The 21,942-nt window shown below is 33.2% G+C and overlaps 1 protein-coding gene across 11 annotated transcripts in view; it reads left to right on the top strand.

Moving 5' to 3' along the window:
- The window catches only part of LOC128219680 (phospholipid-transporting ATPase IF-like), a 46,892-nt gene extending 25,558 nt beyond the window's left edge, over positions 1-21,334 (top strand). For 2 of the 11 annotated variants that reach the window (XM_052927576.1, XM_052927575.1), the window contains exons 19-30: positions 1,296-1,458; positions 2,392-2,494; positions 2,991-3,136; positions 3,364-3,423; positions 3,782-3,909; positions 4,135-4,193; positions 4,953-5,032; positions 5,472-5,537; positions 6,680-6,786; positions 7,144-7,318; positions 12,004-12,042; positions 17,552-21,334. In XM_052927576.1, the coding sequence (XP_052783536.1) occupies positions 1,296-1,458; positions 2,392-2,494; positions 2,991-3,136; positions 3,364-3,423; positions 3,782-3,909; positions 4,135-4,193; positions 4,953-5,032; positions 5,472-5,537; positions 6,680-6,786; positions 7,144-7,318; positions 12,004-12,042; positions 17,552-17,758 (1,333 nt within the window). In that variant the 3' untranslated portion in view covers positions 17,759-21,334. Of the gene's footprint in view, positions 1-1,295; positions 1,459-2,391; positions 2,495-2,990; positions 3,137-3,363; positions 3,424-3,781; positions 3,910-4,134; positions 4,194-4,952; positions 5,033-5,471; positions 5,538-6,679; positions 6,787-7,143; positions 7,319-7,869; positions 8,071-9,922; positions 9,956-11,461; positions 11,568-12,003; positions 12,043-17,551 lie in introns of those variants that run through there. The other 9 variants (XR_008258624.1, XM_052927580.1, XR_008258623.1 and 6 more) reach the window with 9 other exon arrangements.
- Positions 21,335-21,942: the final 608 nt, after the last annotated feature.

Here is a 21,942-nt window from a genome sequence, read left to right as displayed (position 1 = left end):
TTAACACATACTCATATGTAAGGTTGAACTTAACTCATACTCCAATGTAAGGTTGAACTTAACACATACTCATATGTAAGGTTGAACTTAACACATACTCATATGTAAGGTTGAACTTAACACATACTCATATGTAAGGTTGAACTTAACTCATACTCCAATGTAAGGTTGAACTTAACTCATACTCCAATGTAAGGTTGAACTTAACACATACTCATATGTAAGGTTGAACTTAACACATACTCAAATGTAAGGTTGAACTTAACACATACTCATATGTAAGGTTGAACTTAACACATACTCAAATGTAAAGTTGAACTTTACACATCAAGTATAAGGTTGAACTTAACACTAACTAAAATATAAGGTTGAACTTAACTCATACTCATATGTAAGGTTGAACTTAACTCATACTCCAATGCAAGGTTGAACTTAACTCATACTCCAATGCAAGGTTGCACTTAACTCATACTCCAATGCAAGGTTGTACTTAACTCATACTCCAATGCAAGGTTGAACTTAACTCATACTCCAATGGAAGGTTGCACTTTACTCATACTCCAATGCAAGGTTGAACTTAACACATACTCATATGTAAGGTTGAACTTAACACATACTCATATGTAAGGTTGAACTTAACACATACTCCAATGTAAGGTTGAACTTAACTCATACTCAAATGTAAGGTTGAACTTAACTCATACTCCAATGCAAGGTTGAACTTAACTCATACTCCAATGTAAGGTTGCACTTAACTTATACTCATATGTAAGGTTGAACTTAACACATACTCATATGTAAGGTTGAACTTAACACATACTCATATGTAAGGTTGAACTTAACACATACTCATATGTAAGGTTGAACTTAACACAAACTCAAATGTAAGGTTGAACTTAACACATACTCATATGTAAGGTTGAACTTAACACATACTCAAATGTATGGAGGAAGGTAACACATTCTCAAATGTTATGAGAAAAGCTACACCTACTGAAATGTAAGGACAAATGTAACACCCACTCAGATATAAGATAGAACTCAACATATTCCTAAATGTAAGGAGGAAAGTTTCATATTCTCAAAGGTTAAGAGAAATGCTTCACATACTCCAATGTTGGCAAAATTTTACACATATCTATGACATATATTGCACATATTCGAATGTAAGGATTAAAGCTACACATATATTTTTTTTTGAAGGAATAGTCCATGTATTGTTCTATTTAAAGGCTGAAGATCAGCGTTGTGTAAATTGTTGCAACATTTACAGAAAGACCCATGTTATATTACAGATTGGAGGAGGCGAGACATGTAGGCACAGCTCGAAGGTTTGCTCTCGTTATAGATGGTGCTAGCCTCCAACACTGTTTGGAACATGCAGATGCATTGTGCTCTCTTAGTCTCAACTGTTCAGCTGTACTGTGTTGTAGAATGACCCCACTTCAAAAAGCTGAGGTAGGACTCATACACTTCATATAAAGAAAAGTTCTTATACATAAAACAATTATGAAAATTGCTCTTAATATCAGGTACTAGTAATTAAATGTAAGCTGAGTGAAAGATGCATACTTATGATGTTAAAGCAATAATTGCTATATTAATGACTGAAAGCAGCACTATTACATTTGAAAACTTTTGTATTACTTGTCTCATAATCAGCTGATTTTGGCATCAATGCTTTCAATTCAGCCAAATAAGATAACCACAATAGAACAGATCTGAAATATTTGGAAAACTGCTGAAATTTTTTATTCTTCTTAAAGCATTTGTAACGCTTCTAGCTATAAAACATTAATTTTGAACTTAAATGTTAAAAAATGCTAAAAAAAATCCTGGATCTGATCTGATCTTTAATCAGCAGTCGTATATCACCATTTATGCAAAATTTGGCTCATTACAAGACAAAAATAAAAAATGGTCAAAGCAGTCAATCTGGGTGAGTGCAGCTTAAAGGCTATAAATTATAAATCATAGGCACGACTCATTTTATGGCAAAAAAGACTGGTTAAGATGCAGTGTATTGCCTTCCAACAATATCTGCTGAAATGCCTGAATTTGGAAAATGAGTCACAACTTCATTGTTAAAAGTACATTGAATGGACACAGCTTTTAATTTTAAACTAGAACATTTAATTGTGTATACATTAAGTATACTGTTTTAAAAGTGTAAACTATTAAACAACAGTGGTTAATTGGTATAGGTGCCCCACTTCTGCCAGTTGTTTGTGGGTTTAAGTCCAACCAGTCATGTTTTCATGGCCTTTCAAAGATGTCACTAGTTCTGGTCTCTACCCAGGAAGCAGACTCCAGCATGATTCTTATCAGCTTGGCACTGTGAGATTAATATGTGTAACAATCAATCTAATAACCACAAGTGCATGTTTTCAGGTTGTGAAGCTTATCAAACATTCCAAAGATCACCCAGTGACTGCAGCTATAGGTGATGGTGCTAACGATGTCAGCATGATAGAGGAGGCTGATGTTGGAATAGGTGAGGCAATACTAGGACCAGATAGATACATGCAATAAAACTATCCTGCCAATGAATCCGTTTAAGAAAACTGTATTGATTGGCTGTATTGATTGTTGGCTGTTTTCAGAGATCCAAATTGTAATCATCATTTTATGTTAAAAAAATGCCCTTGTTGTTAATGTTGTTGCCTGAAAATTGGCCTGTTTATTAATGTCTTTGCCTGAATTATTAATGTCATTGCCTGAAAATTGGCATGTGTATTAATATCATTGCTGGTAAATTTGCCTGTTTACTAATGTCGTTGCCTGATAATTGGCCTGTTTGTTCATGCCATTTGCGGCATACAAAGTTGGCCTGAATACCGATTATGAAAGCCATTGCATGAAAACTGGCCTATATATGAATGCCTTGCAAGAAAATCAGCCTGCCTTTTAATGTCATTGAAAATGGCCAGTTTTGAAGGACATGCTTCAATATTAGTATCTTAATGTATATCAACACACTTCTGTTGAAGGAATCATGGGGAAAGAAGGTCGCCAAGCAGTGAGGAACAGTGATTATGCGTTTGCAAAGTTCCGTTTCCTCAAGAAGGCACTTCTTGTCCATGGACACTTCTACTACATACGTCTTTCCAACCTTGTTCATTATTTCTTCTACAAAGTAAGCTGATAAACGTTTTTATTCATGGTACCATGCAATTTTATGTGATGCATAATTTATATGAATTTAAACAAAATAATCATGTTTGGCTCACATTGTCGTTAAATTTTTTGGCACATTTTTTCCGTAAATGAAAGTTGTTATTTTAAAAATGAACATTTTAAACGGATACACTACAGTAGTTGAACTTCCTTTAAAACTGAAGAAATTTTACCTTTCTCTTTCAGAATGTTGCATTCATCACTGCTCAACTTTTTTACACATTCTTTTCTGCCTTCTCAGAACAGGTAATATTCCATTAATTTTATTGAATCTGTTGTTCTTGTTGACTAGAGTAATTATGTTTTCAGTAACTTGATGTAACTGTGGTGTTTTGATAAACTTGTCGGTTTTGTTAATATGCAAATTTGAAAATATTTAACCTTTATTGTGCCGCCAGCTATTAGATGAAAGATGATTAAAAGCAATATAAAGGTTTAAGTCACTTTCCTCGGTAGATGTTGTTGATGTTGATTTTGAGGAGTGGTGAGAATATGCCCCATGTGGTGCCCAAGCCCATCACACATTGAGTGAGCAGTAACAGACGCCAATATCTATACCAGTACGTGAAAATAAATGTTGAAATAAAAGTCTATGTATTTTCAGTCACTGTATGAGAGTTTCTACTTGATGAATTTCAACATGGTTTTTACTGCCATGCCCATTCTTATGTACGGCATTTTTGAACAGCACATTCCACCATCTACACTCATGGCAAATCCCAGGCTCTACAAGTAAGTTTTTAAGAGATGTAAGAAATAAGAAGTTCATCATTCAAATGAACTATTACAATAGTTTATTAAGTAAACCTGATTAAATTATGTTTAAGTTGCAATGAACTTTGTGTATTTGAAAAAAAAAATTGGAGAAGTTTTCGTTGCAAATATGTTTAACCACACCGTCAGCTTTGAACACTTAAATATTGTCAAATACATTTAAATTTTCCTTTTTTTTTGCAGAAAAGTTTCAAAGAATATGAACATGTCAATCAGGAATTTTATCAAGTGGAACAGCTTAGGTATGTGAGAATGATTTCTATCTTGTCTGTATCAGAAACAATTTTAGTAGAACTAGTGTCATCATTGGTTGTGGCGTCATCGTGCAAGAACTTTCGATACATTTTCATGAAACTATGTACACATGCTACCGGTGACATGCCACATAATTTTTTTTTATGTTTATCAAGACCCATAGATTTTTTATTTAAAATTCTAATGTCGTCGAGATACAAGATACAAAAATCTTGATTTAAAGTCAGGAAGATAACAAAAACATAATCCCAATGAGCATATAGTTTGTAAAAGGTTACACATGGGAATTGTATTTAAAAAATATGAAAAAGTATATAGACTAATTCCCACAGGGGGAAGAAACAAACTATTTTCTTATATATAGAATATACATATTACCGTCTAATCTTGATCAAAGCTTTTCCACTAACATGCATATACATATGAGTTCTATTAACCACTGGTGCCATTTAGTTAAAACTTCATCAATGTCTTCCCTGGTATCATTCAGTGAAGTGACATAATACTTTGTTGCAAACTATGACTCTTTTTGGACTTCGAACCTTGTAATTAATTTTGCAAACACATTGTTGAGAAGTGGTTAATCAAGTTGTGTTTCAGTTCAAAATATATCACATGCTTTTATTTTTAATAATTACAAATGATACTGCCTACTCGCCTCTTTTGTTTTCTCAAAATGGATGAGAATCTAAAATCATTCTTTATCTGGCCCAACTACTGCTATGATATGTTTGATTGCTGTTCAGGTCTGTGGCACTCAGTGGTTGTGTTCTTTGGAGGTGTGTTCCTAATGGGAGAGGAGAGCTCACTCTTTCCAGATGGAAGGGTAAGGAAAATTAAGTTTACAAACTCAGTGTAGGACTGTTGCAATAACAGAATGCTTCATGTAAAATATACCCCTATTTTGTTTTGCATCAGTTAAAATCCTTCTTTACAATCAAATAATTTTAATATTTTGGACCATCTTACACAAATCTTTTGATGTCGTTGGCCTCATATTGACCTCAGATTTGTTACACATCTTGTTAGAGACAATATACAAATGTGAAGTAAGGTCCTCTCTAGATGACTCTTTCAGAAATGGTGGATTTAGCCCCCTTGTTTGACTAAAAACATCAACAAGCATGGTGGTTGGCTCTGTGACAAACTTGTTTCCTAATTATTACAGAGTTGTATAAAAACTTATGTGACATACCAGTTAGCTTACAATTTTATTGTTAAGAAATGTAAAGACTGCTGATTTTTCAATCTCTTAATGTTTTCAGATGATCGGCAACTGGACACTTGGTTCCATCATGTATTTTGCTAGTCTCATGATTGTCAGTTTTAAGGTTAGTGATGTCTTGAAATTTGCTTCTTTAATAAAAATTGTTTTTTAATGTATATTTTTTCAGTGCGTGCAATTAGAACCGTTTAAGAGATTGTTGAGTTTAATTTTAGCTCGACTATTCAAAGAATAAGGAGGGTTATACTACTCGCCCAAGTGTTGGTGTCCGGTTAAAGCTTTAGGGCAAGTTGGGATTTTCACTTAAAATTCCAATACCATTCATTCAATTGACTTAATACTTCCCACAGTTGTTCAGAGCCATCACATAATGAGGTTAGATATCTCCATATTATCTTTTATACAAATTATGGCCCCTGATTGACTATGGAACTGAGATTAAAGTTTTAGGGCAGGTTGGGATATTTATTAATAACTATTATACCCTTCATTCAATTGACTTAATACTTCACATAATTGTTCAGGACCATCACCCAATAAGGTTACATAACTTCATATTATCATTAATACAAGTTATGGCCCCTGATTGACTAAGGTTAAAGTTTTGGGCAAGTTAAAGTTAAGGCAAGTTGGGATTTTAATAAAAAAACTTCTATACCTTTCATTCAATGCACTTAATAAAATTCAAAATTATTTACGACCATCTAACAACAGAAACATAACTCCATTTTAACCCTAAATACAAATTATTGGCCTGGATTTTTTTTTCTTTTGAAAGGCACATTTTTATATTCTTAACCACATTTTCATAAAGGGAAAACAAGTTATTTGAATGACTTGCGTCATTGTTTGGGCATGCTGGTGGGAGGGCAGCATCAAAGTCACCTTATGTATCGAATAATTTTAGTTAGGTTAGACATAAAGAGACCAAACTTGGTAATATTACATCATTATTGTATTCACTTCTAAGTCAAAGCGGTGTAGTCGAGCGCGCTGTCTTACGACAGCTCTTGTTTAATGTTTGTAATCATGTTTTCCATTCAGTTTCATTTTGGATTGCGCAAGTATTCCATATATGAAAAATACTTTCCCGATTGGTAACAAATTTTAGAGATGAACGTACGCATTGTTACTTGGTAATTTTTGCACTTTTCACTATTTTGAGAATATGCGACTATTGACGTAAGCATCTTCATCCAGTTTAGGACCATTTTTCTTTTTTAAGGACTCGTACAATTTGCCTTTCAGTTATGCCTAACCATCCATTACTGGTCAGGCCCCATTTGGTTTGGTTTTGCATTCTTCGTTGTCACGTACACTGCTGGTATGGGTGTCTACAACTCGATCATGTGGCCGTAAGTGTATAGAACAACTTCGGAATAAAAATAATAAAAAAGGAGTTATTATTACCCATTATGAAATAGCATTATACTGCATTGTTGTCAGATATCACAGAAATGAAGTGAATGTTTTTGTTTCGTCCGATGTTAATATAGAGTGTAATTACATGTAAGTCCTAAATGTGTTAGGCGTAACCACAGCATTGTTTTTTTGAAGATAGTCTTCTGTCAATGAAACAGGTCCTCTTTACACATATACTTAGTTTAAATCTGTTCATCTGTTCAATGCAAATAGATGATAAGAAAAAGAGGAATGAAAAATATTTAGACACAATTATGTGATATGAATATATTATCTTGATTCATTTCCAGGTCGTTGTTCAGTGACCATAACTACCTTCTATATGACTGGAATACAGTGTTCCAGTCTGTCACGGTCTGGTTTGCAGAACTGATGCTCATTATACTCGCGTTGATCCCTGATATTGTGTTCAGAGCCTACTCTGATATTCAAATGAGGCGAGATGTTAGCCCACATCATGGACAGGTATGTTTGGTTTCCCCATATTGTAAAAACCATAGTTTATGTCATGTTCATTTTAAAGTCAATGTGCATAAGAAACAATCTGCGCAAGATTATTTGATGTTTACAAAAGCAATCAGGTCAGTCTTAAGCAGCAAATGAGAAATTCTAAGGTCAAAAGCATTACATAAATACTGCAGAATATTTTCTTCTCTCATTTTAAAGTATACCATTTTTTCCTAAGTGTCATTTAATTTTGGGCAGACTGTAGCATTGTCTAATAAGAAACTTAGCAAAAATAAATCTTTTTTAAATATAAATTATATAAAACATGATTAAAATATTTACAGTGTTTAATAAAGTCCTAAAAAAGTTTGTACAAATGAAACGAGCATTGTTACTTTGATTGTTAATTTAAGGATCATTGATCATTGATGGTAATCAGAAAACTGACTATGCCTTCAATGTGTGTGATTATTCAAATTTTATATATCAAACGTGATTCAGAACCACGCTTAACTTCACAGGTTGCTAGTACGCGTAAATTCATAACTTTCTATTATCCCAATTGCTAGGTTTCACCTGGAGGGTTTGAAAGCGGAAAGGTTCTAAGTGACATGCAACAAGGAAACATATAGAACCTTTTGGCTTTCACCGCTCCACTTGCACTCCCCTTTATGAATGCTTGTATTGCTATTCTGCTGAATTGTACACATGTACATACTGCATATTACGACATAGACTGATAAGCCTTACTGCAATCTACTAACCAGAAAAAAATAATATAAATATGCGATTCAGCCGAGTTTTGTTTTTCGAAGAATTAAAATATGTCCATATATATATATATACATGTATAACACAGAGTGGGTATGTTATAAATTATTGTAAGCACAAAAACATGTGTAATGACATTTATGATATATGTAGTTATAATATGTATGATATGTTGAATGATACAAACATGTTTGGATCTCCTTGATATATGTAAGTTTTCCTCTAGGTATTGACTCGATCAAATAATCAGATTATTTGGTAAAAGCATGAAGATAATTATAATCCTCATTACTTACATTCTTATAATTATGCCCCGCTTTGAAGAAGAGGGGTATATTGCTTTGCACATGTCGGTCGGTAGGGCGGTCGGTCAGTCGGTCGGTCTGTCCGTCTGTCGGTAGACCAAAGCTTGTCAGAGTGATAACCCAACAATTCCTGGACGTATGGTCATCAAACTTGACATGAAGGTTGTGCCTGACCATTAGATGACCCCTATTGATTTAAGGGCTCATCGGGTCAAAGGTCAAGGTCACTGTGACCTTTAATGGAAAATTAATTTTAAAGTTTGTCCAATTGATAACTCAACAATGCCTAGACCTATGGTCATTAAACTTGATATGGAAGTTGGGCCTGACAAGTAGATGACCCCTATTGTTAATGGGGTTCATCGGGCCAAAGACGTCAGGGTCACAGTGACCTTGAATGGTAAAAGGTTGTCCCAGTGATAACTGGACAATACCTGCAGCAATGGCCCTCAAACTTGACTTGGTTGGGCCTGACCAGTAGATGACCCCTATTGTTTTTGGGAGTCATTGGGCCAAAGGTCAAGGTCACTGTAACCTTGACTGGAAAAAGGTTGTCTGTGTGATAACTTGACAATGCCTAGACCTATGGTCATCAAACTTGATATGGAGGTTGGGCCTAACCAGCAGATGACCCCTATTGATTTTAGGGGTCAAAGATCAAGGTCACAGTGGTCTTTAAAGCAAACTTGACAGTTCCTGGACCTATGGTAATCAAACTTGAAATGAAGGTTGAGCCTGACCAGTAGATGACCCCTCTTTACTTTGGGGGTCATTGGGCCAAGGTCAAGGCCACAGTTACCTTTGACAAAAAAAGTTAACAAATCTTCTCCAAGTCTCAACAATGCCTGAATCTATGATCATCAAACTTGACATGGACCTGACCAGTAGATGACCCTTATTGATTTTAGGATTCATCGGGTCAAAGGTCAAGTTCACAGTGACCTTGAATGCGAAAATGTTTCGAGTGATAGCTCGACAATGCCTGCACCCATGGCTTGGAGTTGCATCTGACCTATAGATGACCCCTCATGATTTTAGGGGTCATCTGGTCAAAGATCAAGGTCACAGTGACCCTGAATGAATAAAACTTGTCTGTGTGATAACTTGTCAATGCCTGGACCCATGACACTCAAACTTGACATTTAGGTTTTTGGTGACCAGCTAATGACGCCTGTGGATTCTGAGTTCATAGAGTCAAAGATCATGGTTATAACACACTCTATCCCCACCCTTTGAATGGTCATAATCTTAAAACTGCCTTAATGGCATCCAATGTCAGTGACAAATCAGCTGTCATTTTGGTCCATGCAAATTTCATTTAATTGTCCATATAATCCTGACAACTCGGCGGGGGGGGGGGGGGGCATAATGTTTGACAAACATCTCTTGTTATTCATATCACGGAATTAGAATTTTATTTAAGTACATTATAATTATCATATCTAATTAATGCTGTCAGTGATCATCGAAGCGACCAAATTATATGCAGATTTCATTGAAGCGCTACTTGACATCATTTTATATATTATCCGTTTGTTGATTTTAGTTTTATCAGTATCAGCAACTGTTATGAAGAAAGGTATACTGTGTAGTGTTATATGGATAATATCACTTTATTTATGCCTGGTGAACACATCAGATTATTGTCACAATGTTTGCTTTATTAAACACTTCCATTTCTGACATTGGCATCTGCTTTTTTTAATGATTGTTTGGTAATAGCGTGCATAGCTTTGGTTTCGGTAGCAGGGGCTTTTTCTATAAACATATCAACTCTGGCCATAACTTTAAACCTGTTCAATGAAGTTCCATTGATAAACATTATTGTGTACACAAGCAAATAATTGAAATAAAAGCCCCTTGCTTAAATGAGGTTATCAAATGCTCATTGGCATTTAAAGAAAGAAATGATGTTTCATTTTTGTGCTGTGTTTATTTTCTGTTGAGTACGGGCTTTTAATAGATGCGTTGGAATGTTGCGATATTGTCTATCGTGTTTTACATATGCTTGTCCCAGGTCTTTCTTACAAAACTCCGCCTACCAAGGTCACAAAAGATTGACCTGTTCAAAATGAACGCAAAATTAATTGTACAGAAAATCAAGTGCAAACGTTATATCAATAATTGATTTGTCCTAATGCATTTACCTTTACATCCACACATGTTTAAATGAAAGTTTACTCCAGCAACTACATAACTGAGATTGGTATACTGAAGTTTGAAATAATAATAAAAAGTCCTAATAGGCCTAGTTGATGAGCATTCATTGATGCCGCAAACTTTGTGACAGTAATCATGTTGTGAATATTATTTTGATTGTATACAAGAAAAGAAATTGTGATTGCGTTTATGTTATTGAATGCACGTTGTTAGGTTTAACGCATGGTACCTTTATTCAATAAATAGTCATATTTTAAGCATTTGGGTTTTAGTAATTTTATAGATTGGCATGTTTTTGGTTTTGAGAATTTTTTTGTCGAAAACCTTGTGCAAGATTTCCTATTCATATAACAGAACTTGCACATTATATTAAGATCACATTGATTGAATACTGATTTATGGACCTTATAAAAATGCATAAAATGCTGTTTGAGAAACAGCATATTGTGCTAAATGCATGCACGAGCAATTTGAAATGTATCTAATGATAACTATTAAAAGAAATTAAACTCGACACCAAAACCTTAAATGTGATAGAAAGAACATGCAGTTCATATTTAGTGAGATTTAAGTGATGTTATGTGAACTGCAATTTAAGGAACTTTGATTGCATTAGATCACATTAAATTTTAATTTTAAAGAGTAACATGTTTTCGCGTAATGGATTAGTAATATACAGTTATTACAACTATAAGCACAATCGCCACCCATTAAAGCATCGTGCGTTTGATTGCTGGCGCATGTAGTCACCGGATAAACGTGTTCCAATCCGGGTATTTCGGTTTCTTCCACAGCACAGAATCACATTCTCACATATCATCACGCGATGCTGATACTGAAGAAACAAGTGATTTCACAATCGTTGTAAAGATTACTTTTAAGCTAGTCAAAGCTGAATTCATTATGCTTTCTTTTGTTGCTTTAGAGCAGGAGGACGAGCAAGGACAAGTATACTGTCAATTTCACTAAACATTCCGGCAAGCTGACCATATCACAACTGAACATTATTGACAATGAAAATAATGAAATAGGTAAACATTGCTGTGGTGACCACTAACATAGGTGTTGTCTTTTGTATAGTATTGTCATACTGTCCTTCTTTACAGGGATATTTGACTTTCTGAAATCGTCAGAAACAAAGGCAAGAATTCTCACGAACATCAGTGTGCAAAACATTAACTGATCATTTCTCAGTCCAAATTGGTATCAGGTGATAAAAGCTAAAGTTGCCCATACATTTTATGAGCACATACAAAATATTGCAACTGAGAGCGGATTCGATCATCCATCTTAATATTAAAGAATATAAATATAGAAAGAAAGATGATTTTATATGTAATCAGTAACAGAGATAATATTTTGCCTCATTTCATAAATATATCTTGTTTAGTTTGCTGAGCAGGTTGATATTCGTAATTATATACTAACTAACACACAGTACACTATATAAATTAATTAAATTTTAAGGTTAATCAACCTAATGATGAAGGTAATTTATTGTACAATGTAAGTACCTTTGCTATTTTCACGATTGAGTCCTTTTATATACCTCAATTCAATCTTATGCTCTGCCATCATTTTTGCTTGCAAAAACAAAACAATATAACCTGAAAATCTTTTTTTAAAAGATCTTTGTGTTTCATTAATTGAAAAAAGATACATAGTAAAATACGCCAATATGTAAATGGAGAAAGCACTAAACCAAAGGGCAATGCTTCAAAACTGTGTTTAAGAAATGTTTTATACTTTAATATATTAAGTTCTAGTTAAGTTTTAAAGTTGAAGTCTGGTTTTGGTTTTGCCCTTTGATGTCTTCAGTTTTATTGAATGAACGTGAGAATCTCTTAACTTTGTTCCTGTTCTTACTCTAAGCTTGTTGTGACCTTGAGCTGGTTCATGTCTTTGTACTGCATGCTTAAGTACAGCAACTACCGTAATTATCTAATTATTGCTTAATTGCTATATAAAAAAAGGAGAATTTTTCTGTTAACCTCTTGTTGTAACTAATATCTTCATTATATTAACAATAATTTTAACTATCAAGGTTCAGATTAGATTGTTTGTTGTATATAATAAGTAGCTGTTTATTAATGTCTTATTGCACCTTTAGAGCAAGACAAATACTATTTATTTAGACATGTTGTTAGTTCTTTAGCCATATACCCACCAGCATACCATCAATTCAATAATGTATCAATTGTAATTTGTGTCTTCATTATTAAATCTTGGTATTTATTGGTTTTATTAAAATAAATACATACGTAAAATGTTATGACATTGTAGTAACTGTAATATACAACTTCTAACCTGAGAACGAAAATATCTTAAGCCATATTTTGATTATGTTTGTGTAGAGGTTGATATAACAAGACTCAATCTATTGTTTTGGTTATGGCCTGATACTTATATTTCAACGACACCCATATTTAAAAAAAAAATCGCTAGAGCTAAGCTTAAATTATCACGGTATTGGCCTAGCAGCTTTTATGGTGTAAACAGTAAAATCATGCCTCTCATGATTAAAAAAATCAAAGTTAACTCAAAGTTAACTTATATCAATTCTGTAAAACATGCAGTTTTACATGCATTTGATTATTGTTCATAAGGAAGATTTAGTCAACTAAAAGTTTGGAAAAGACGAATTCTTTGATTGAAAAGCGCAGCTTTTTAGAGAAAAAACAACATAGCTTTAGCGCAACTTCTGTAAAAAAGCGCAGCTTTTTAGAGAAAACCCCCCATAGTTTTATGAACATTTCTTCGTACAAAGCGAAGCTTTTGGTAACGTTCCTTTAAAAGCGCAGCTTTTGCTAAGATATAAAAAACAAACGTAGCTAAAAAGTGCAGCTTTTCTAAAAGCAAAGCTAAGCTGCGCTCTTCAGGAAGCTGCGCTTATATTTGGTACTGGCAATTTACCAAAATTGTTATGAGTTTCCATAAACATGCTTTTATTTGGCTTTTTTATATAGAAGAGTGAAATGCGTCTGAAGTTCTGTTGATGTTGTATCATCTTAAAAGGTAGAATTAATCTAAACATATTCTTCCGATATACATATTTACGAAATATTGCAAACCACTGAGGGTCAAGTGATATTATAAGGATCGGCCTGTCAGCTAGTCGAGGTCCATTCACCTTTGAGGGCTGACTGGCTGGTCCTTTTAATGCCATACGACTCGAAGTGGTGTGTCATATTATTGATATTATACCAATTGTTTTAAATAACCATTCAATATCTTTAAAAGCGCTTTTGATGTGTACTTTTTACTTTAATTGTTCGCCCTTGTGAAAACAGCAAATCCGCACTCAACAGTTTTTATGATGTCAGCGTTCTATAAAATATTTTTGGAAAGGTCCGGACTGGCCAAGCATATTTTAAAGCCCGTTCAAACGTCATATAATTGATTTTCTATTAAAAAACATTAATATACGAATCGATCGATACATACAATGAAATAAGACATTCATGCAAGATTATAAGTATCTATCATGTGTTTACGGTACAGATAGAAAAATCCGACCCGAGGGCACGCGCGTAAGCCGGTAACAAGACTTGCCGAGTTACCGGTCATGCAGCGTGCCCGAGGGTTGGAATTTTTCGATCCGGACCGGAAAAGCATGATTGATATGTTTTCTTGCATACCTAAACTATGAATTTGTGGAAAAAATTGACGTAGAAAACTTACTTTTGTACATTTCAGCATAAAGCGCGTGCGACGTTGTGTACTGACGCCATAAAGCGCAGCAATTTTAAGTCACTGTCGACGTCAAATAGATCCTTTGAAATTCGCACTTTTACGATTATTTAATTTTAATTTTAATTAAAAGTATTGTATACTTATATTTTTGATTCCGCTTTATTGAAAATGCATAACATACTTTCCATAAACCATACAATAAAAGAAATAAGAAGTGGCGCGTTGTTGCGCGTGACTGATTTTATATGGGGGTGTAAGACGAGTTTTTCCAGCACCGGTCAAATCACCGGAAACACACGTTCGGTATGCAAGAAATAATATATCTTGATACAGAAGAACTGTTATGATCTAGCCAGAGACATAGGTCATATATATATATATAGTATCTGCAATATTCAAGGGGTGTTCATTATATAATGCAACTAAAGTTATAATTAACAAAACGTTTCGTTGTTAAGTTATATTAAATCAAACTCAATCAATCCTCTATATTATCTGCAATTTTCGTAATGTTTAGTACCAGAAGGTGTTTGTTATGCCCCTTTTTAGTGGGTAGGTATTGTAGTGCGAAAAGGTCTGCCAAAGGCCCATAACAAAATTCTCCCCCAACAAAACCACCTTAAAAATTAAACAATCCTCCATCTACATTTTTATTAAAAAGTATATTTGTAAAGTCTGAACTTTAATAACTATCAGTTTCAAATCTTAAAGAGTGGTGCTGAAACAAGACAAAAGTTAACCTATTAATTAGGTTTAAATATAGTTGATATGATAGAAATTAACTATTTCTGTATTGCAATACTTCTTGTGCCATTTTGATCTAAAACTACATGGCAGATTAACATAATTTTGTGATAAGACAATGTATGGACTACACATGGTGCATGTAAAAAAAATACAGGTAAATATGAGGTTTGGTGAACACTTTCAAATCACATATTGATTTTAACATTCATTTCTTACATTGTAAATGAATTTGTGCAATTTTAAATCATTTCTGATATCAACAAACAAACAAAACGTTAATATTAAAGTGCAGTGGGGTTGTTTTGCATTATTATGATTGAACCAGTTAACCGTGGTTGGGCGTTTAGCATAGAGGCTAGAATACTCGCTTCTCTCCAGTGCGGAGCCAGTTCGATTCCCGGCCAATGAGTTTTGTTGGTGGCCACCAAGCCGGACAAGTTGGTGTTTTCAGGGTTCTCCTGTTTCCCAAAAATACAAGACTCTAAACATACAACACTCCTGCGCATTATTGTGTCACCGAGAGAGACGTAGCATAAATTGATGTAACTTTCTTCGCAATATTTGTATAATAATAACAACATATTTTAAACTTATGTACCTACTAGTTGGGTTGTTGCTGTATGGCACTTCTGCATTTTGCTATTCACCAAATGGTTTCGCTTCTGGTTTGTTGTTTGCACGTTTTACCCACTCCTACTTTAACCACATATTTTGTTTTCTTTTAAACATGTATGCATATAACAATTATTTCGCAATATAAAGCACATCTTTTGTTAATTTATCTCATTTTTAGCTCGACTATTCGAAGAATAAGGAGAGCTATACTACTCACACAAGCGTCGGCGTTGGCGTCACACCTTGGTTAAGGTTTTGCGTGCTAGTACACATAGGTTAATATCTCAGCAACTACTTGAGGTAGTGCATTGAGACTTGATACAATGGTACTCAACCATCCAACCTGCTTAATAAACAAAGTTAGATAACTCTAGTTTGCATTTAATGCAAATAATTGCCCTCATTATTTGACTTAGAAATTCTGGTTAAGGTTTTGCGTGCAAGCACACATAGGTTATTATCTCAGCAACTACTTGAGGTAGTGCATTGAGACTTAATTCAATGGTACTCAACCATCCAGCCTACTTAATTAACCAAGTCAGATAACTCTTGTTTACATTTAATGCAAATAATTGCCCTAATTATTTGACTTAGAAATTCTGTTTAAGGTTTTGCGTGCAAGCACACATAGGTTAATATCTCAGCAACTACTTGAGGTATTGCATTGAGACTTGATACAATGGTACTCAACCATCCAACCTACTTATTTAAGTAAGTTAGATAACTCTAGTTTGCATTTAATGCAAATAATTGCCCTTTATTATTCGACTTAGAAATTCTGGTTAAGGTTTTGCGTGCAAGCACATATATGCTAATATCTCAGCAACTACTTGAGGTATTGCATGGAGACTTGATACAATGGTACTCAACCATCCAACCTACTTATTTAACCAAGTTAGATAACTCTAGTTTGAATTTAATGCAAATAATTGCCCTTTATTATTCGACTTAGAAATTCTGGTTAAGGTTTTGCCTGCAAGCATATATAGGTTAATATCTCAGCAACTACTTGAGATATTGCATTGAGACTTGATACAATGGTACTCAACCATCCAGCCTACTTAATTTACCAAGTTAGATAACTGTACTAATGCAAAATAATTGCCCGTTATTATTCGACATAGAAATTCTGGTCAAGATTTTGCAAGTAACCACATTTAAGTCAATATCTCAGCAATTATAGCATGTATTGTATTGAAACTTTACACACAGGCTCCCAACAATTTAACATTCTTATTAAATCAAGTAAATTAACTGTACCTTTCATATTATAGAATTTTTGCCCCTTTATTATGCGACTTAGAAATTCTGGTTAAGGTATTGCATGTTAGCACACATAGGATAGTATTGCATTAGACTTTATACAATGGTATTCCACGTTAAATAACTGTATTTTGCAAATAATGGCCCTTTATTATTAGACTTAAACATTCTGGTTAAAATTTTGCATGTAACCACATTTATGTCAATATTTCAGCACATCATGTATTGCATTGAAATCTAATCTAACAGTGATCCATGCATGTTTCACCAAAACTTTATAATCCTTACACTGAAAAGCGGCGGAATAGTCGAGCGCGCTGTCTCTGTGACAGCTCTGGTTTATATTTCAATACTGCTTACAATAATGTTATTTAAAACGCATCATTATTATAATGTTATTTAAGACGCATACTGCCAAGCTATTATTTTATTGAATGTATTTGAGATCATGAAGCATGGTGTTTCATGTCGTACTTTCATATTGAAATAGTTTTTTGTTAATTATTAAATCCAGTTATCATTACAATTTAATCATACTATATCTAGTAGTTACATGTACATGCATTTTGAATTTCTTTCATATTTTAGAATTCAGTTTATCAGCCTGTTGGGCCTTTTCCAGGCTTTTTGGAATCAATAATGTTCACCTAAATTCTAGAAATTGTAGTTTTAAGATTATTGATTATTTTTCTTACAGTTTTCAATAGACTCTAGTCAGAGGCCACTCCGTCAGGCTTTTCAATTAGAGACCCGCTCTTCCCAGCTGGAGACGACCAAGTTTGTGTTCCCGCCTGTAGTTTCACCTCTATCCAGCTCACTCGGATTACACAGGCATGCTCTAGGCATTTCTCTACCTGCAGTCAAGTTTTCTAAAAAGACAGATCGGAAACAGAATACGCTATAGCTCTGCATCTATTGGCTCGGAGTGTTTGTAGTAATCAGAAAATAAAATACATTCAAGATAAATATTATCTTGAAAATTCAATACTCGCAATATACTATATTTTCGGTTTGGGTTTATTCTAGTAAATATAAGATTCAATACTCAAAATCTATAAATTGAAGCAAGTCAGTTTATTTTTTTATTATTATCATATTTTTTCACATTTACCATGATAGTTTTGTTAAAGCTCATGCATCAATCTGCTGTTTATTAATTTCATTTTTATAATAAATGTATAAGAATGGAAACTAATTTATATATTAACAAGATAACACAATAATTAATGCGTTTCCCCGCGCTATCATCTTTTATTATAGATTGAATGGCACTTCCATTTTCAAAGCTTGGGTCTAGAAACAACAATTTTTTAATGATTATACTATGACATAAAATAAATGAGCTAAAGTGGACACACTTTTCTACATTTAAGGTGCTATTGACGCAACAAATTGTATGTGTTTTTTTCATCATTTGAGCTTAATACTCAATTCTTCATATAACATAATATGTATTGCCGGTTTTATGAGGATAATTATAAGTGTATATGAAGATATTCTAGTCTGTTGAAATACAAAACTTGCCAATAGATGTAGATATGTAGGGTATTCATTTGCATTTAGTGCTTTAATATTTAATTTTGTTTACAAATTCTGTCTGTGAAACCACATTAAGACAGGATAATGCCGTGTTTTTAACATTGTGTAAAGGCGGTGCACGGAGGAAGTCATTATTCCTGTCATTGTTCTTGTTTTGAGATTGTGTCGTATGATTAATAAACGCTTTGCATAATCTTTAGTGTGCCTTAAACATTGAAATCCATTTGTTGTTTACAACATACACGACTCAAGATTCAAAATATTTATACAAGTAACTTAAACATATACATGCTTCTCGTTACATGATATTATAAATTTAACATACATATAATCATCGTGAATAATATTAAGATAAAACGTGAAAAAAGAAAGAAAAAACAAAGAAATGATATAACTTACAAAACTAAATATACAACTAGACATTTTGTCCATTGAATGCTCCTCTCAATGTTTCTAGGATGTGTATATGTCAGTGTTTGTATGTTTGCAATTGGAGAATAATGCATTATTTTTGTTATGCAGTTTGATTGTTATTAGGAATGGCAAGTAAAGCGATGGGAGATAGTTAGCCTTAAGTTTTAATATTATTTGTAACAAGCAAGGTTTCTTTACTTGTCATTAATATTTGGACATGTATGATCAAAATGAACATAACAAGTTTCTGTAAATATGTAGATAATACTTAAAATATATTTCACAAATAATTTAAACTGCTTTCCTAATTAAGTCTTCGTAATCCGTTGTCTTCATTTTTTTATGAAAAGTACTGGTGGTACTGATATTGATAATATATAGTTGACTCTGCCTTGATGTTAATTTATATGCACTTGCATACTTTAGCTTATTTTTCTGTTAAATTTAGTTGTTATTTATGAATAAATTGTAAATTTGATAACTGTTTTTTTTATGTAAATCATTTGTTTATTTCTTTACTTTCAGGGATTTTTTTATATCATAAGTGTTAGCTTACTGGTTTATGACTTACGTTCGACACATAACTTTTCCGCATCTTTTTGTTCAGTGTGCTATGAACTTTTTGTTGGTAAATATAGTGTAGTTAAGATTGTGCAATGCAAAGTAAAGTGCGGCATATCAGATAACAATGGTTGTGTTAAAAATTTCATTCCAGCCTTAAAATCATGAGAACGTTTTCTATTTGTTACTAATTGTTCATTATTGTTTGAGTATGTTCTCACTGTGGTCCTTAGAAGTAATGTATATCTGAAAAGAAAAACTAAAACAGTTATAGGTAAGACTCTTATATATTTGGCGTCAAAGATAATGTTTGTTTCAGGTTCCCCGACCTTCCCCTTGTTCGTCCCAACTCTATACTTTAATAATGCCTTGAGTAATATTTTGTATAATTTGTTTATCTTTTTCTTTTTACAATTTAAAATGAAAACTTTTTGGCTTTCAACAATACCAATGTTGCTAATGTTGCTAAAACTGATTGTATAGATGTTCTTGCGCATATAATTTATGGTTTTTGGTAACAGTAAGATCACAAGAATTAAAAAAAAAATCGGACCTACCCACTCTATTTTTGGAGGCCATGACACCCGAAACAAACATATAATTGTTTACGCCTTAGTTCTTTAATTATTCTTCTGATTATTTAGTTAGCAAATGTTTGGAGTGCTCCATTGGGGGCATAAGTATCATATAAAAATCAAATTCGGCGAAATATGTCGTCATTTACTAAGTAATTGTGTTTTGTTTCCTTTCTTAAGGGAAATGAACCTACTTTAGACGAAGTTTTCTGTTGTGCAGCTATCTTGGTAATAAGAAATGTCACTGAAGCCTCTTTCAACAATGTTTTTTGTTTTCTTCCTGTATAAATATATTTAAATTACCTTGCGAAAGTCGAGTCCTATATTGACAATGTTATCGCCAATTATATTTATCGTGGATGGGCCGTATTAGTAATTTTCTTGTCATAAGCCAGACTAGGCAGTCTGGCGTATGACAAGAAAATTACTAAATAGATACGGCCCATCAGGGGTTTATTTCATCAAGAATCAAGTAGCATGTAACTTGGAGATATTATAAAAGTGCAGTGCGACTGCTGGTTTTCTTTTAGGCACTAAATCACGTTTTTATGATTGTAGATGAAACGCCGTTATAAGTACATCAAGTAAATTTTGTGTATAATAATTATAATTATAACACGTTATACTTTGATCATTCAATTTTCTGATTTATTACTCTTTTATACTATAGAAAACATTTAAAAAGAAGAAGTTTTACATTCAACTCAAAACAGTCTGCTGTAAATGGGAAATGGTTTTTGTAACAATATTCTTCCAAATTCTGATAGAAATTTGTATATATAGAATAGAGTTAATAGCGAATGTAATAAATTAGATGTTCATATTTCTTACAGAAGATGGATCAAAATATTTCACATCTTGAAACAATTTTCTACTAACAGACTAACACAACTCTTTTTTATCGTCTTAATATTTTAAAAACTACATTACACCAAAAAAAGATTGTCAAAGATTTTTTTTGTATCAATGGAGTTTTATTGTATTATTAACTGTGAATAACTTAATATAATATATATATTATATTCGTTAGTCAAAACAAACTTGTTAATATCATTTCAGTGCTACTTTTTGTACTTCGATTGTTTTATGCTTTGGACTTGATGTCGATGTGCTGCTCTTGATTTCATAAATCAGGTACCAGTTTTGTGAACAGCTTTAACGGTTTCCGTTTGTATTTGTATGCATTGCAAAATGATTATTATAGATGATACGCACATTGTATATTCCATAATGCTATAATTGTTGCTGTCTAAAGCACGGTGATATATGATTAAGCAATAATGTTAACGATTTTATAATGCGCAAATTTTGTTCAGGACCTTTGTTTTGTTAATCAGCATGTTTGTAATGATATATGAAAATATTTTGATAATAAAATATTTATGAAAATTTCTTGCATCAGTTTGGTTTATACAACTGATGTGTTTAGCTCGACTATTCGCCCGGTTTTGGTGTTGGCGTCGGCGCCCGGTGAAATGTTTAGGGAAAGTTGACATTTTCGCTTGTAACGACGATACCTTTCATTCAATTCATTTCATACTTAACTGTTCATGGCCATCACACAATTAGGTTAAATAGAAGGTTCAAGTTTGAGAGCATATTGTGATTCTGGTTTAAGTTAAAGTTTTGATTTTCACTTATTACTCCCATACCTTTCATTCAATTGATTTCATACTTAACATTATTGTTTCCGGATATAACGCAATAAGGTAACATAGCTCCATAATATCCTAAATACAAGTTATGGTCCTTGATCGACTTAAAGAAGCTAAAGGTTTAGGGCACCAAGGGCTTTAAACTCGGATCTTCAATACCGTTCATTCATTCAATGGATTTTATATTTCACACTGTTATTCAGGGCCATCACACAGTTTAGTACGACAAGTCTATATGACAATAAAAGCAAATTATGGTCTTTCATTTACTTTTTTAAGATAAAGGACATGTGATTTTTACTTTTATCTGGAATACCATCAATCCAAATTAATTCAATACTTTC

Source organism: Mya arenaria, chromosome 15 (genome assembly GCF_026914265.1).
Source record: "Mya arenaria isolate MELC-2E11 chromosome 15, ASM2691426v1".
Taxonomy (NCBI): domain Eukaryota; kingdom Metazoa; phylum Mollusca; class Bivalvia; order Myida; family Myidae; genus Mya; species Mya arenaria.
The sequence above is the reverse complement of the archived record's forward strand: the minus strand, read 5'-3'. Positions and strand labels throughout refer to the sequence as shown.